The 16,956-nt window shown below is 55.2% G+C and overlaps 1 protein-coding gene across 4 annotated transcripts; it reads right to left on the bottom strand.

Moving 5' to 3' along the window:
* Positions 1-1,497: 1,497 nt before the first annotated feature.
* Positions 1,498-16,546, bottom strand: CAPG (capping actin protein, gelsolin like). 4 transcript variants are annotated; one of them, XM_060027725.1, is made up of 10 exons: positions 16,507-16,546; positions 8,541-8,576; positions 8,206-8,378; positions 7,944-8,098; positions 7,586-7,753; positions 5,405-5,554; positions 4,966-5,058; positions 4,382-4,514; positions 2,266-2,354; positions 1,498-1,680 (listed from the first exon to the last, which is right to left on the bottom strand). In XM_060027725.1, exons 2-10 carry the CDS (start codon positions 8,561-8,563, stop codon positions 1,615-1,617), a joined length of 1,050 nt encoding a protein of 349 aa, XP_059883708.1. In that variant the 5' UTR covers positions 8,564-8,576; positions 16,507-16,546; the 3' UTR covers positions 1,498-1,614. The 4 variants fall into 4 exon arrangements, with proteins under 4 accessions (XP_059883708.1, XP_059883707.1, XP_059883710.1 ...); XM_060027724.1 differs by lacking the exon at positions 16,507-16,546 and adding an exon at positions 15,617-15,675; XM_060027727.1 differs by lacking the exon at positions 16,507-16,546 and adding an exon at positions 15,617-15,675 and having other exon boundaries at positions 8,004-8,098.
* Between the last annotated feature and the right edge of the window lie 410 nt (positions 16,547-16,956).

The following is a 16,956-nucleotide window of genomic DNA, read 5'->3' as shown; positions in this document are numbered from 1 at the left end:
GCGCTTAGCTGACCAGCAGAGATGGCAGCAAGATTACTGGGCCTGGTGGGGTTAGAACGCAGCCCAGACTCCACTTCAGAATGTCAAGTTCAACGGTTCCTTTCCTGCAGATTCCTTTCCCTCGCTCAGACCTTGAGGCCAGCTCAGCAGACCTCGACCGTGAGTGCTCAGCCCACAGCACAGTCGGGACCAGCATTCGTGGGCCTCTAGCTGGAGGGGAGGCCAATGGCCTCTGCAGAAGCCTGTCCCACATCACTCTTGGTGGGATGCTCTCCGGACAACTTCGGACCTGGGAACATTCGCAATAACAGTCCAGGGATTAAGTTGCAGTTCAGTTGATGGATTGGCTGGGGGGGACGTCTAAATGCTCCGAAAGTAGATGCAAAAATCTTAATCTATGCATTTTTCTTGGGAAAGGCCTTCCAAGGCCTTTCATGAGAGACTTAAAATGCTTCACAGCCCTAAAAAGGTCAGAACCATGGATTTGGTACAACCCTTACTCTTTCCCCTTTTAAAAGTCATCCCTGGAACACGCTCTTTGCAGAGGCTGTCCAGTGGACTCCCGGGATATCTCTGTGTGGAGAAAACAGCAGGGGGATGCACGGGGAGCTGATTTCTCTATGCTTCTCAGCACAAAAATCGCTGAGATGAACTTGATCAGAATTTCTGTTTGGGACGGAAGATCCAGCATGTCAGAGCTCAGAAGCCACTTAGCCTGGAGGGCCCGGGGTGAGAGTGGGTCAGGACGGCTGCAACCCTGCCAGGCCTCGTGGACTCCGGTCCTTCTGGTCTGGGCTTACGCAGCTCCCGCCTTGCTCATACCACGCCCCCCACCCCGGCCAGGTCATGTCCCCCAGGGTGGGACTGCTTTGGGGCTACTCCATTCTCTGCCTATTTAGCTACCTAGCCTCTCTGCTTTTCCAGCCACTACCCCGTTACACAAGAGAATGAACTAGGACCCAGAGGAGGAAAAGCAACTTGCCCAGGCTCTAACAGAGGCAGGTGAGAACCAGACCCCGTGACCCTCGGACACTAGTCGGGTGCTTTTCCCACGGCCCCACGTGGCCCTGAGCTCATCAGCCGAATGCCCGACGCAACGACGTGACAAGCCAGCCTCCCGCACAGAGGTGCAGAGCTGGGCTCTTGCTTGGTGAGCACACATCCTTTGGAAGCTGCCTTGCAGCGGATTATTGGGGCCCCCGAGGAAATACTGGCTTGAATGGAGATGAATCCCATAGCCGCCGCCACAACCTTCTCCCCGTCGGGAATGTGAGACTGAACCGAACCTCGGGCGGAAAGTGATCCTGAGCCCTGGCCCTGTGCCACCTCCCTATTGGGTTCACAGCAGTGCCTGCCAGGCCCACTGGGACTCCTGGCCCCTCTGCCTCGTCACGCAAAGCCAGCTCTGGCCTCTCACGGGTGGTGGAATTGTCCCCTGGGCCCTACTCCGCCCAGCATGACTAGGTGGAGCGGGAAGAATTAGCCCAAGGCAGGCAGTGCAGGCAGAGGGCACTGGTCTCCTTTATTGATCATCCGCGGGGGCACCTCGGCACTGACCAGGAAGCTGGAGGAGAAGCAAGCGGGCAGCAGGTGGGGGCAGGGAGATGCCCGCCCTCATTTCCAGTCCTTGAAGAATTGCTTGAAGATGGGACTTTCGCGGCCCTGAGGCAGGATCTCCACCTGTGGGATCAGCAGGGGAGGAGTCGGGCTCACAAGGTTGCCACCTCTGCCTCTGCCGGGGAGGGCCGGAGCCAGGGAGGAGGGTGATGGGCACCAGGCCCAAGTCCATATGCCATCCAGGCCAGGGAAGCTTCCCCAGATAAGCCAGGAGACGAGAAAGATTACAGGGACGCGGGCTGAGAAAACAGATTGCTTCGAGGACTCAGGTGCGGTTTCACAGAGGCACCAATTATACATGAGCCTTATCAGGTCCCATCAGGTTGACCTGTGGTGTCGCCGTGCTGGGATGAGCAGGGGCAGAACCAGCTAGGGACCTCGGCCCAGAGGAGATGCACAAGCCCCAGAGGTGCACCTGACTTGCTGGGCTCCCAGGGGAGCATTGCCCAAACACCCTCTTAGAAAATATCATGTATGTAAAGCTTGGAAGGATTGAGAAGGGCTTTCCCACTGGGTGGGTCTGGGAGGGAGGCCTGACTGCTTCTGACTGTGCCCCAGGCTTTCCCGCCCTTCTTGTCCAGTCTGAGAGGCAGGAGGCCAGGGAAGAGCCGCAGGAGGAGGGCGTTGGGGGGAAGGGAGGCTCCTCACCTGAGTGTTTGGGGCATACCGCATGCGGGCAATGAAGTCCTCAGCCACTTGCAGGGCCGCCTGCCGTTCCTTCTCGTTAGCTTTGCGCCCTGGATCGTAGGGAGGAGACCTTTTTTTATTTCTTGGCCGCTCCGCAAGGCTTGCAGGATCTTAAGTTCCCCGGCCAGGGATCGAACTAGGGCCCCCAGCAGTGAAAGCCCAGAATCCTAACCACGGGACCACCAGTGAATTCCCAGGAGGAGATTTTGTAAAAGAGAAGGTACCCTCTCTAGCCCACACCCCACTTCTCTCAAGGAGACTTAAGGGGGTTCAGAGAATAGCTGGCTCCTTTTAAAATAAATGGACCAGGAGGCACTAAGAACATTCAGGGGGCTCTTTGGAGGGGGGAGGTTAGCCCCTCCCAACCTGGCAGCTCCAGATGAAAACTGCCCTCTGCCCGCTCCAATCATCAAAGCCTTCTGCTAGGGCCAGGGCCCTAGGGATATTCAGGGAGAACTAATGTTTCCCCGGCATCAGACTCTCAGGCCCCTCTCTCCCACTCCAGGGCCCCTCGCCTTTTGAGTCTGTCAACTGCACTGTTATCAACTGTTGTTTTGCAAAATGCAACTGGACAAAAAAAAGGATGTGATTGACTGTAATCTTACTCCCACAAAGCCAGATGCCAACATCGGCCTAATAGTTATGCCAACTAAGAGCCGATAAAAAGGGAGAGCAGCGTCCTCCCTTCCTGCCTGCAGGCAGAGTCCCTTTAACCAAACTGCGCTCCAGCTGGAGGTGCTTTTCCAAAGAGACAATGTTGTGAACTGTGGCTGGCTCTCCAGCCAGGCTATGAAAATCTAGTTAGCGACAACGTGTCTGAAATTAATGTGCTGTATCCTTCCTTTGTGATTACGAAATACTTCTCTTCCTTGCTCCCAAGTTTCCTGTTTCTCCACTGGTTTCTTGGTTCTTTTTTTTTTTTTTAAATATGCATTTGTTTGGCTGGATATCTTCGTTGCTGCGTGCGGGCTCTGTAGTTGCGCGTGCGGGATCTAGTTCCCTGCCCAAGGAGCGAACCTGGGTCCCCTGCATTGGGAGCGCGGAGCCTTAGCCACCGGACCACCAGGGAAGTCCCGGTGTCTTGGTTCTTTGCTTGGGGTTAAGTACACTTCCGTGGGCATCTGGGAGCACCACGCCCACCCCATTGGGTCTGTGGGAAGGTACCCAGAGGCAGGAAGGAAAAGTCAGCCCCAGAAGCACAATGCTCCCCCACCCGACCGCCTTACTTCTTAGAAAGCTGCCCTACTGCCTGCCACTCCTGGCCCTTCCCTGAGGCAAGAGTGTTCCTGCCTTGTAGCTGCGAAGTTAGAACACCTAACGTTTCTCCATCCTCCTGGCTGGGAACTTCTCTTGGCCTTGGTTGACCCCACAAATATTTCTTGAGCACATGCTATCTCGTCAGGACACTCGAGACCATATGGTTCCTGCTTTCAAGAGCTTTATAATGTGGGCAGGGAGGTGAGACACGTTCAAGAAAAAAGACAAGCACAGAGAAGTGAGGAGGCTCCCGGTACCGCTCAGAGACTCAGAGGTTTGTTACATTTTCAGAGTTGGATCTAGCAAACAGGCTTCCACACGACAGTATTTCATTCCCAGCCAACCCAATCTCTTGGAAAAACAAGTTCTACCAGTTCTCTACCCACTGCAAAAGGTGGGATTTCATATCTAAAATCGATCTCTCACACCCCAAGGCAGAATGGCAGGATCAGAGGTCCCAGCAGCCAAAGGCCTAGGAGAACTCTGTGACAGTGGCCCTCAACACGCAGTCCCTGGACCAGCAGCAAGGCCTGGGAGCTGGTTAGATGTGCGAATTCTCAGGCTCTGGTACAGACCTCGTGCATCAGAATCTCAGGGGTGGCTTCCAGCTATGGGTGTTAACAGGCCCTCGGGTGATTCGGAGGCAGGCTAAAAGTGCAGAACCCTTGCCTGGGCTGGGCGCAGGAAACCCTGAGAAAACCCACAGCCGTGGAGGCTCCCTGAGTCAGCCGTCTCTGGGTCGGCTGAGCCCTCCCGCGGGAAGCCTTGCCCGGTCAGCGGCTGCAGGGGTCTCAGGCTGGGGTGCAGAAGCCACACGTACCCTTCCAGATGTAGATCTTGCTGCAGAGCCCGTTGTCCAGCACAAAGCAGTCGTCGGGTATCAGCATCTCGAGGGCAAAGGGGCTGGAGTCGGCCACCTTGGTCAGGCTCATCTGTCCAGTGGCATCAGAGACCTGGGGGAGGATGGGCAGTGCCGTGTCACCTCCTCCCCGTTGCGGCTCCACCCACCGCCCCAGGCCACGCAGCAGACCGGAGGTGGAGGAAACACGACAGGCAAATCCTGGGCGACCCCCAGCCCTACTTCAGGCGCAACCATCGCCTCACAGTGCCCCAGAATTCATGGAAATTAAGTAGACTCCCAATTACGAGCGAAGGTAAAGAATCCCACAAAGTAAAGCTCAGCGTGGGCTTGTTTCAAACCTCCTTCTCCAAGAACGGGCCGGAAGCGAAGTGGCATTCATCTCCTCCAGCATCCGTTCACTTCCCATCCTACCCTCGCTCCAAGCCCTGGGCAAACCACCCTGGTGCCTGGCCCAGCCTCCCACTGCTTTCTCCCCTCCTTTCAGCCCCACAAGCGCCAGGCTCGTACCCCGCCTGGTCCTAGGGCAGGCCCGGGGCGCCCACCTTATACAGAGCCGCAGCCTGGGCGTTTGTCTGGTCAGCTGTGAGGTCTTCCTCAGGGTTGCCCTCCTTCAGAGCGGGCTTGGGGCCCAGGACCTGCAGGGGTCAGGGCAGGCCACGTTTCCAGGGATTCCTGGGCACTCAGCCTGGACCTTCCCAACCCATCACAGCCAAGGCCACCGCCCCAGTGGGACAAACTCTTTCTGCACAAGGGCGCCAGGCAGAGGTGGGGAGGGCTAGGTCCTCCTGCCCGGCCACCAGTCCCTCCGTCCCGAGGGGTACTTGACTCTGAATCCCACCAAGGCACCTGATGAGTTAGCTAAGGCCTGAGCAGCACCGCAGATGCCCTCACAGCCCTCCACCCATCACCCTCGTGCCCCCAGCTGATCACTGCCCCTCTCGGTGGCTTCCAAGCAGAGCTACCCTCCCCACATCTCTCAACCTGGATCATGTCGACAGGCTCCTCTCCATCGGTGACAATCTCCACCTGGGCCTTGCCCTGCCGCTCGCTGTCCCGAATGGCCAGCGCCAGGTCCCGCGCCTTGTTACGCTCCAGGATGTTGGACTTTGCACCACACCAGGTGAAGATGTTCTGGAGGGAAGTGGGAGGCGCGGGTTAGAGCCAACTGCCTGCATCCTGCCCTTCACAGGGTCCGCAGAACTGCCCTCTGAGGCAAGACGATCGAAGACAATCAAGAAGGCAGAGCGGGGGCTTCCCTGGTGGCGCAGTGGTTGAGAGTCCGCCTGCCGATGCGGGGGACACGGGTTCGTGCCCCGGTCCGGGAAGATCCCACATGCCGCGGAGCGGCTGGGCCCGTGAGCCATGGCCGCTGGGCCTGCGCGTCCGGAGCCTGTGCTCCGCAACAGGAGAGGCCACAACGGTGAGAGGTCCACGTACCACAAAAAAAAAAAAAAAAGGAAGGCAGAGGGGAACCAAGGCCTCTCTGGGCACGGGAATGACAGTCTTTGGCAAGAGCGATTCTCTGCCCCGCATCTTTCTCCACATTACTTGGGTCATATGTTGAAACATCTTTATCTTGTTTATAATCTATCTTCCCTGACTAGAAAGTAAGCCTCCTTAGGGCATGAGTGTTTTGTTTTGTTTGGCTTGGCCCACTGCTGTATGCCCAGTGCCAAAACAGAAATGGGCACATCTTTAGGCCTACAATAAACACTTATTGAATGAATGAATGGGTGAATGACATCCCTGGGCCCAGTATCTCACACACCTCTGCACCCCCGCCAGGCACGGCCCTCATCACCCCTCCTGAGCGGGTCCCCTGCCTCTATATCTCACTGCTTCCAGTCCTCCTTCCAAAGAGCATCTGGGTTGCTCTTCCTGTCCCAAATCTTTAGCACGACAGATGCGGTCCAGACCCTCAGAGAATCAATCTCCTCCCGCCCTGGATCTCAGCTCCTTAGCAATTTCCACTCCCGCCGCTCCTGTTCCCACCCTGGGTCCCGGTCAGGCTACATCCTTCCCTGCTGTCCACATGCATGTCTGCACCCTTATCTGTCTCAGTGCCTCGGCTTACCCATCATCTTCGCCTGGAAGGGCATTTCCCCTCCGTGAGGGTCCAGTCAAATGGCGCCTCCCTGGGACAACGGCTTGGGCTTGGGCTAGAAGGCCTCTCCCTGCCCCCAGCTCCCCCAGCACAGGCCACTGCCCCTAAGAGGGCCCTCATCATCTCCTGCCATGGGTTACAGCCAGTGACAGGCCCGTCTTGGCTGCCTGCCCTGGGTGAGCAATTTGTGGTCCCCGTGCTGGCTCAGAGCAGACACATAGATTCACGGAGGGAAGGGATGAGCGAAGTGATTAACGCATGGGCTGGGAGGCGGCTTAACTCGGAGCTACAAAGGCTCCAGGAGTAGGAGAGAGTAGGCTCCAGTGTTAGAGGCGATGGCCAGACAGCAGAGGGAGGTTTCTGTCCTAAGAAATACAGGGATGTCTTGTAATGGCTGCAGTGACCCCACTTGGAATGGGCTTATAGCTTCTCAGCCCCTCTCCCTTTGCCCTGGCCTCCTGGTCCCTGACCTTTTAAAACACAATGCTGGGGCTTCCCTGGTGGCACAGTGGTTGAGAATCTGCCTGCCAATACAGGGAACACGGGTTCAAGCCCTGGTCTGGGAGGATCCCACATGCAGTGCAGCAGCTAGGCCCGTGAGCCACAACTACTGAGCCTGCACGTCTGGAGCCTGTGCTCCACAACAAGAGAGGCCATGACAGTGAGAGGCCCGTGCACGGCGATGAAGAGTGGCCCCCGCTCGCCGCAACTAGAGAAAGCCCTCGCACAGAAACGAAGACCCAACACAGCCATAAATAAATAAATAAATAAATTTAAATCATATGGGCTTCTAAGAAGACCTCTGCCTAAAAAAAAAAACCCCACAATGCCAGGGAGTTCCCTGGGGTTCCAGTGGTTAGGACTCAGCGCTTTCACTGCTGTGGCCCCAGGTTCAATCCTGGTTGGGGAACTAAGATCCCAGAAGCCTCAAGACACGGCCAAAACACACACGCGCACACACACACGCGCGCGCGCGCGCGCACACACACACACACACACACACACATACACACACACTGCCAACACAGGTGGATGCTTAGTCAACCCTGCCTACCCACCTGGCCCAGGTCCAGGATGAAGCAGTCCCCTGTGTTGAAGCTGTCCCAGCTCAGTGCCCGCTCGGTGGCACGGATGTTCTTCTTGCCCTTCACCTGGTAGAGTTTCCTGATGGCAGCTGGGGTGGCCCCTGGCGACGTCTTGTGAAATGCTGACTCCACGCCGCCTTCCTGCAGCCCAGATGGCCAGCCTGAATGGAGGCCCGAGCACTCCACACCCCATCCCACTGGGAGGCAGGCAGAAAGGTGGGGAGGACCCAGCCCCATGTGGGTCTGGGACTTTTGCAAGGTAAGGACCAGCTGGAAGGGGTCCCGACTCTGAGAGCAGCCGCAGGTTGGGGTACGGGAGGTGGGCTCTAACCTGGTACTTGAGGCCACGTGGGAAGTAGCTCATGAAGAGGTCGGACTCATTACCCTGTACCTCTCGGTGCTGCACAGGCCGCTCCCCAAGCAGGGTGTTGAGGTGCACGGCCAGCACGGCGCAGGCCCCCTGCTCATCCCGGGACGACTGCTGGCCTGGGGCGAGTGGGAGGTGGCAGGGCACAGCCCGTGAGACCCTTGCCAGCCCCGACCCCTGCCCGGGCCAGTCCCCCCACCAGTCCTCCCAGCCCTCTCTTACTTACCTATCCACAGGTGCAGGTGGGAGAGCTCTTCCGGGCCATTGTGCAGCACTAGGTAGGAGTCTCCCGAGAAGAAGATGCCCTGGTTCTCAGGGGCCACGGGCACCGGCTTCAGCTTCTCCACCCGCCATACGTGCAGGCCAGGATCCTGCACCGAGGCTGGGAACGGAGAGCCACTGCGGGAGGGGGGAGGGTTGGTGGTGGCCGAGGCCCACAAGTGGTGGAGGAGACGAGCAGAGAGACCTGGGCAGGCCTGGGGACTGCGGTGTGGGGGTGAGGAGGGGCAGCCCTCGGAAGAGAAGAGGGGAGGGGTGAAGGGAACGGGGTGCATAGCCTACCTCTGGGGGATGGGTGAGTACATGCTGTCTCCGGATCTGGAAAGACAGAAGAAGCCATTATTATTACAAATGTCATGACAACCAGCCTTTCTTTTTTTTTTTTTTGCGGTACACGGGCCTCTCACTGTTGTGGCCTCTCCCGTTGGCGGAGCACAGGCTCCGGACGCACAGGCTCAGCGGCCATGGCTCACGGGCCCAGCCGCTCCGCGGCATGTGGGATCTTCCCGGACCGGGGCACGAACCCGTGTCCCCCGCATCGGCAGGCGGACTCTCAACCACTGCGCCACCAGGGAAGCCCCATGACAACCAGCCTTCACACTGGTCTGGGGAGGTCCTTCCGGGTGGCCAACTTTCATACTCAACTAATTCATCTCCAAGAGCTCAAGAGGAGATTATCCCTGGCTCCATTATGCGGGCAAAGAAACTCAGGCTCAGAGAGTCTAAGTCCCAAATCATGCAGTGACTAGTAAAAAGCACTAGGAGTCTCTGGCCCTGGGCCAGTGTCTTCCCCTTGCTGTGACCTCTCCTGCTTCCAGACTCCTAACTCTGGGCATTGCATGAGGCTGGGATACATCTCTCTAAGCAATAACTGCTTATATTTGAAAAGTCTAAAGTCAATGACTTAAAATCAATAAACCAAAAACCAAAACAACAGAGAAAATCAGTGAAGCTGGTTTTTGGACAAATCAATAAAATTGATGACCCTTTAGACAAACTGATTAAGAAAAGATGCAAATTTCCAATACAGAAACAAAAGAGATGACCATCTAATATCTATTAAAGAAATTGAAATTGTACTTAAAAACTCCCCCGCCTCCAAACAATTCCAAGTCCAGATAAATTCTACCAAAAACTTAAGGAAGGCATAATACCAATTCTACACAAACTCTTCTAGAAAACAAGAGAGCACTTCCCAACTCATCCCATGCTGCCACCATTTTCCTGATATAACAAAACCAGATAAATATATTATAGAAAAGAAAATTAGACCAAGATCCCTCATGAACACAGGAAAAAAATATTAACAAAATTTTAGCATATGGAGTTCAGAAATATATAAAAAGATAAAACATCATGACTAAACAGGGTTTACTCCAGGAATGCAAAGTTGGTTTAACATCTGAAAATCAATGTAATCCACCCTATTATCAAGCCATATGAACAAACATAAAATTATCTCAGTAGATACAGAAAAATTATTTAGAAAAATTCTATATCCATTTTTGATTAAAAAAAAAAAAAGCTTTTAGCAAACTAGGAATAGAAGGGAACTTCCTTAACCTGATAAAAGGCATCTACCAAAAGCAAACAAAAAAATCTCAGAAAAACCAAAAAAGCTACAGCTATCATTAGACTTAGTGCCTTCTCTAATACTAAACTCCCTCCCTAGGGAATTTCCACCCCCGCCCCCCGTTCCCAGGCATCAGCTATCACTTCTTTTTTTTTTTTTTTTGATTAATTCGTACTGGCATATAGTTGCTTTACAATGTTGTGTTAGTAACTACTGTACAGCAAAGTGAAATCAGCTATTCGTATACACATATCCCCTCTTTCTTGGATTTCCTTCCCATTTACGTTACCACAGAGCATTGAGCAGGGTTCCCTGTGCTCTACAGTAGGTTCTCATTAGTTATTTTATACATAGTATCAATAGTGTATATACGTCCATCTCCCAATTCATCTCACCCCCCCTTCCCCCTTGGTGTCCCTACGTTTGTTCTCTACGTCTGTGTCTCAGGTATCACTTCTGTATGCCCAGCTCCCCTCAAATGCCAGGATGATGAATATCATCTTTATTCTGTAGGTCAGTAAGAGCAACCTTTTTTAGACAGAAGTTATTCAGGGAAAAAACAAAGTGCTAAAGGCAAGCATTTTAAAAAAATACTATCTTTTAAAAAATTTCACAGGTGTAGTAGCCATAGCTTCACTCACTCTCTTTCCTACGTTCCCATGACTAGAGGGTTTCTTTCTTTGGCTGCAAATGCAGAGCCCACACCAGCAAGCACTGCCACCCAGTTCATGCTGTGCCGCTAACAGGGAGCCCCAGTGGTGCAAGGGAAGGACCTGGGAAACTTCAGGGTTAAAAGGCACCATTAGGAGACTCTTGGGGGTTGGGGAAGCAGGAAGGGCAAAGGGCGATCTTTGGGGGATGGACGGGAGAGCAGAGGATGTTGAGTCTGAGTAGGAAACAGAGGGGGAAACAGGAGCAGTGGCCATGGGTGTAAAATACCAGGTGAAACTGACTTTCCTTTTCCTTCCTAACTTAAAATATAGCTGAAGGCATTTTTTGGAACCACACTTCCCCAAGGTAGAGGGGAGGCAGCGAGGCGGAGGCTTGGAGGAGGGAAACTTTAATGGTTCTCCATCCCACATAGGGTCACATGCTGTGCCCACATCCCCTGTAACGGACAGCTCAGCCTGCGACTCAGGCCTGAAGTGGTGACGTGGCCACCCCCAAGACCAAGCCAGTGAGGAGAGCTCGTGGACAGAGATGGCGTGAACAAGTGGGCCAACTGTCAGCTGTCTACCGTTTTTTTTTTTTTTTGCCGTGTCACACGGCATGCAGGATCTTAGTTCCCCATCCACCGATCGAACCGCGCCCCTGCAGTGGAAGCGTGGCGTCCTAACCACTGGACTGCCAGAGGATTCCCATATTTTTTTTGTTCTGTGTCCCGACCTGAGAGCTCAGGCCATAACTCAAAAGCAGGCAGCCCACTTGCGGGGCTACAGGCCTCCAAGAACCAGTGCAGTGTTTAGGTGAGAGGGGTTGGCGGCCTGGCCCTCATCACTTTGGCTTTCCAGCCCGGCCGCTGGTTAGAATTACCTTGGGATCTTATAAAAACATCGAGGCCCAAGCCTGAAGATTTTGATTCCACGGGTCTGGAGTGAGGATGGGCATCTGCATTTTGAACTATGTTCTAGGTGGTTCTTATGCTGCCAGTTAACTGTCCAGACCAGCATCTCACACCTGCCTGCATATCAGAGTCATCTGGGGGCTTTAAAAAAATCCCAACGCCAAGGCCAGTTAAAACCAGACTCTCGGGGCTTCCCTGGTGGCGCAGTGGTTAAGAATCCGCCTGCCAATGCAGGGGACACGGGTTCGAGTCCTGGTCCGGGAAGATCCCACAGGCCGTGGAGCAACTAAGCCCGTGCGCCACAACTACTGAGACCGCGTGCCTCAACTACTGAAGCCCGCGTGCCTAGAGCCCATGCTCCGCAACAAGAGAAGCCACCGCAGTGAGAAGCCCGCGCACCGCAACAAAGAGCGGCCCCCGCTCGCCGCAACTAGAGAAAAGCCCGCGCGCAGCAACGAAGACCCAACGCAGCCAAAAATAAATAATAAAATTGATTCTTTAAAAATAAAAACCAGACCCTCCAGGGTGGAGCCCGGATGTCAGTGTTGGAGAAGTTCCAGATGACTGTAAAGATGCCCACCAGCCTTCTGCTCACAGCTCTGCCCCGCAAGCGCCCACTGCCATCGGCCTGTCACTCCTCTCCCTCCAGCTCCTCTGCCCAAGCCCACAGCTCCTCAGCTTCCTCAGTGTGAAGCTCCACCTCACATCCATCCAAGCCCCACCACCCCTCTGGGCCCATTTCAAGCCACAGCCATCTGAGGAGGCTTCTAGGACACTGGGTGGCCTCGGCCTTCTCTGGGAGTTCTCCCAGCCCTCTCACCTAGGAGCACACCCTTCATTTCCTGCTTACAGGCTGTCTTGGAGCATGACCTGACCGCTCAACCAGAGCAGGGGACATGCCCGGTACTCCTGCATTCCTTAAGCAGCCCACAACAGGGTCTATTCAATTCCATTCAGGGTCTATATTGGGAGCTTGGCACTGGGCAAAATGAGGGCGGAAGGGCACAGAAATAAAGAACAGCCCATGCGAGTCTCAAGGTCTAGCTGATGGGGGTGGAGAAGCAGGAAGCCATCACATGCAAGGGACCGCAGCCAACCTACCCTACGTGGGGAATGTCACAGAATCACAGATGCTGGCATTAGAAGGAGGCTTAGTACCTAGTTAATCCTCTTCCACATCTGCCTCCCAACCCCTACATCCCTCACCATCCTCTTCTCCACCACTTCCAGTGATGGGGAACTCACCACCTCAAAAGGCAGCTGCTTCTGTCCCTCTTACGTTAAAGCCTTTATGCTTTCCCACTCTGCCACAGTGTGCTGGGTTATGGGCCTGGCCATCTCCCCAACTAGACTATAAAGGCCTTTTGAGGAGGAGGCATATTTTGCCCTTTTGGATCGAGCTGGAACCTTACACTGTGCCTGGAACCCTGCAGGCGCTCAGAGAATGTATTTGATTAACTGGACTTTCTCCAGTTATTAGACCAGATGGAGGCTAAGAGGTAGCACAGGAGGGCTTCCCTGGTGGCGCAGTGGTTAAGAATCCACCTGCCAGCGCAGGGGACACGGGTTCGAGCCCTGGCCCAGGAAGATCCCACATGCCGTGGAGCCGCTAAGCCAGTGCACCACAACTACTGAGCCTGAGCTCTAGAGCCTGCGAGCCACAACTACTGAGCCCACATGCCACAACTTCTGAAGCCTGCGCGCCTAGAGCCCGTGCTCCGCAACAAGAGAAGCCACCGCAATGAGAAGCCTGCCCACCGCAACGAAGCGTAGCCCTGCTCACCGCAACTAGAGAAAGCCTGTGTGCTGCAACGAGGACCCAATGCAGCCAAGAAAATAATAAATATAAATAAATAAATTAAAAAAAAAAGAGAGATAGCACAGGAAAATCAACAGGCAGGAGCAGCCCTGGAGGCAGAAAGCAGAGGCTAGGGGTAGGGGCAGGATGTTTGCCCTGCTGGCTGTCCCAAGGTCCTGACTCAGGAAGGAGCCGGGCTTTGAGGACACACTGTGAAGTGGGGGGGTCAGTTATGCAGACCTTTGCGGCAGTGCTTGCCAGCTGTCAGAATGACAGGTCCTCCCCGCTATCTGTGCCTTCCTCAGATCTCGAGTCCACTGATTCCCAACAGGTCCCTTCACCGCACAGTCCCGGTTTGCCCTTAGGTGTGAAATGCAACAACCCCTACCCTTCTCCCCTAGAAAGAGGAAGGGGTGAGTGTCAGCACTTGAAATGACACCAGCTCCTCCCAGCCTGGAACCTGGACATCTGCAGGAGCTGCTGGGTCCAGAGGCCTTGCCTGGAAGCTCTTCGGCCACTGTTCTCTCCCTTGACACCAAGCAGGACTCCTACCCTTTCCTGGCTCCACCTTCGCTCCCGCACCCACCCCTACCCTACCCCAGGCAGCTGGCTGGACCGTGGGCTGGGGTCTTCTTGAATTTGCAAAATAATGGACCGTGCCACCAGTGGTTAAGACTTCACGCTTCCACTGCACAGGGCACGGCTTCGATCCTGGTCAGAAAAAAAAAAACGGACCGTGCCACACAGTTTAAATTCAAATGTGAGGCCTGCCCACCCCCATCCCAGCCATTCCAGCCCACCTATCTACCATCACGCCACCATCCTGTCTTAGGAACAAGTATCCTCAAATCTGAATGCACCTCCAGGCTGGCTGAGGACCTTCAGGTGTCCGGTCACTCAGTGCGGTGGCCTCTGTCAGGAGGTTGGGCACCACAAGCCAGGACAAGCCCCGGCCCAGGAGTTCCTTGTCCGTATGCGGAGCCCAATCCACCCGTTGCCCGGGCAGTTGAGGCTCCAGTGACTGGAAAGGACGGCAGGTGGGGTACACCAGTCCTGGACAAAGCGGCTTCCAGAAACGTGAGCCTCTGTTTCTGCCCTCGCCTGCCCACCTAAGAGAGTCCCGGCCAGCCCATCCCCCGCCGAGCCTCCCTCCACTTTCACCTCTGCACGCAGCTCTTCTTCCTCCCACTTCTGCTTTTCAGGCTCTGCTTCCTTCCAGCCAGCCCCCCCCACACACACACCACAGCCTCTCCCTTCCCTCTGCTATCTCCTGCTATTCCCACCCATCGACCCCACCCCTGGGCTCCTTCCCCAGCTGGTGCCGAGGGCAGGAAAGGGTAGACTGTGCTGGGCGGGCAGGCAGTCCCTGACGGAGGAGATCGACATAGGGGACTAGCGGGGAGTGCGGCCAGGCTGGCTCCTCAGACACCCCCATAGGGAGGTGGAGGCGACGCCAGCTTGGAGGCCCATCACAGTGGCCTCCACCGGCTGCAAGCCAGGGCTGGCAGCTCTGAGTCTGGGACCTGCGAGGGAAACCACAGGAAAGCCAAGACTGCCTACGTTCCCCGCTCGCCGGCCTGAGGCAGGCACGTCTGCCTGGCCCCAGCCTCTGCTGGGTTAGTCACATTTCCTGGGTAGGGTCACTGGCTCTGAACCACTTTTTCCTCCTTCTCGACTTGCCTTTCTCCTCGCCTGAATGCATACATTTGATTTTTTTTGTTGCCGTTGTTAAAGTTCTGTTCCCGGGGAGTGGCTGAGGCCGGGAAAACACTCTTTGCTGTGTCCCGCATGCTGGATGCCTCTCAAATCTACCCTTGCTCAGCTTCTCACTCACCAGATGTTGACTGTCACACAGTCTCGGCCCAGGGTGCTCTGAGGGACAGCAATAAAAATAAGCCTGGTTCTGGCTCAACCCAGGGGCCATCTTGCCTCCATCACGTCGTAAGGCCCTGGAGCTAGTCTGGTCCAACTCGTTTGTCCGCTTTCCAGAGGAGAATATGGAGGCCCTGAGAGCACAAGTGACTTGCCTGTGATTACACAGGGAGCACGAGACAGAGCCCGGGAAGCTTCCACGCCCTGTGGAATCTGTGCAAGAGGATGCAGCGGAGTCCAGAAATCTGTCCCACCTGTTCTGGACACAGGCCAGGCCTGGCCCAGGGTTGATCAACAGGCTAGTTAGAGACAAGGCTCAGCCTTCAGGGTCAGGCCCCACCCAGGGGGCAGCAGTGGAACCGAATCAATGCATGTGTTAGAACTTCTGGACCAGAACAAGATAAGTTGAATGTCTTCTTCAAAGAACACAAACGCTAGCTGGCACCTGAGTGTCTCCATGGCCTTAAAAAGAGGGTCTTGTCCTCACGAGAGCCATTGGTTGGGCAGATAACGTGGCAGAATGGAAAGAGTTGGACAGTTTGGCTACTTACTGGCTCTGCTTCCTCCTGCAAGTGACTTAACTTCCTGGAGCCTCCCTGTGCCCTAACTGTAAAAGGGGCATGAAGACAAAAGTGAAGATTAAATGAAATGGTATAATTAATGAGCAAATTACAGACGCTCAATAAACCTAGATGGATTTCTCTTGCCAACACTGAATTTACCATGGGACCCCAGCACCTCCCGAAGCAATGCCTGAATTCCCTCTCCCTTCACGGTTTAGCAGAGGGAAGGGATGGAAAGTTAAACCCCAGATCATCTCTCCGCGCCCCGCCCTCGCCCTGCCCCACCCCGCCCCAGCGAGGTTCGTGGACTCTGGTCTGCACTGGGGCAAAACCCGGGTGGCTCTAGGGCTCTGGACTCCGCAGGGCACAAGCATGAATGGGAGTCACTGCTCTCACCACACTGGAGCCTCACCTGGCTAAAAAGGTGTCCCCATCACCACGGGGTGGGTACGGGGGGGCGGGGGAGACGTTTGCAAACTAACAGCGAAACAGAAGAGCAGGTCAGTTAAAAGAGTCTAGGACTCTCTAGCGCCTTGGAACTCTAACAATAACTAACGTTATTAATCACATTATCTGGTAACCAGACTCTACAAGTTGTTTTTTAACAGGCTCATTTTTCCTCCCTCTCCGGTCTCCCCAGCAGGTACGCCCAATTTGTCCCAAATGGAGGAAGATAAAGCATCTCTTTAGCACTGACTCACCCCCTCCCGCCCTTCCTTACGGGAAACGAGGAGACCTGACTAGACACGCGGCTGCGCCCCTAAGAGAAGAAGGGGGAGCCGGGCGCGCAGACGAGGGGGCCCGCGACCAGCTGAGCCCCTCCGACCCCTACAGGGGGAGCCCAGGCGCCGAGTGGTCAGACCCCAAGCGCTACTTGCCTGCCTGCGCCCTGCTGACTTGCTCCGGCCACTGTCTCTGCCGCCCTGCCCTGCCCTGCCCTGCCTCCCCTCCCCGCTCCCGCCCCCGACGTGAGCGGCTAAAAGCCGCCCGGAGTGAATCAGAGGGAGGGGCCCGAGCTGGCTGGGGCCGCTGCTGAGCCCGCCCCTCGCAATAGTCGTCTCCCCCTCCCCCCACCACCCCAGCCATGGGGGAGACTCGGCTCTGAAACGAACCTAGAAGTGGGGCGGGTATTCGGGAAACTAACAACAGTACTCTGCAGAAAACTTGGCGAGAGCAAGGCAGCATTCACAACCCACTCAACTGTTAAGATTTTTGGCCTGGATTAAGCTGTAACAGCTACTCTTCCTTAAGTGCTTACTATGTACTCAGTGCTGTAAACGTGACTTCGTTCAGTCTTCACAACTATTTGTCATTATGCCGCTTAATAG

Source organism: Delphinus delphis, chromosome 12 (genome assembly GCF_949987515.2).
Source record: "Delphinus delphis chromosome 12, mDelDel1.2, whole genome shotgun sequence".
Lineage (NCBI taxonomy): Eukaryota > Metazoa > Chordata > Mammalia > Artiodactyla > Delphinidae > Delphinus > Delphinus delphis.
Note: the sequence above shows the minus strand (reverse complement) of the source record. Positions and strands in the feature narration are given on the sequence as shown.

Coding starts and splice junctions, on each gene's coding strand:
- CAPG (XM_060027725.1), bottom strand. CDS start 8,563: ATGTACTCACCCATCCCCCAGAG. Junction 7,754..7,943: donor CACGTGGCCTCAAGTACCAG/GTTAGAGCCCAC, acceptor TCTGGGCTGCAG/GAAGGCGGCGTGGAGTCAGC. Junction 5,059..5,404: donor AGCCTGTCGACATGATCCAG/GTTGAGAGATGT, acceptor TGACCCCTGCAG/GTCCTGGGCCCCAAGCCCGC.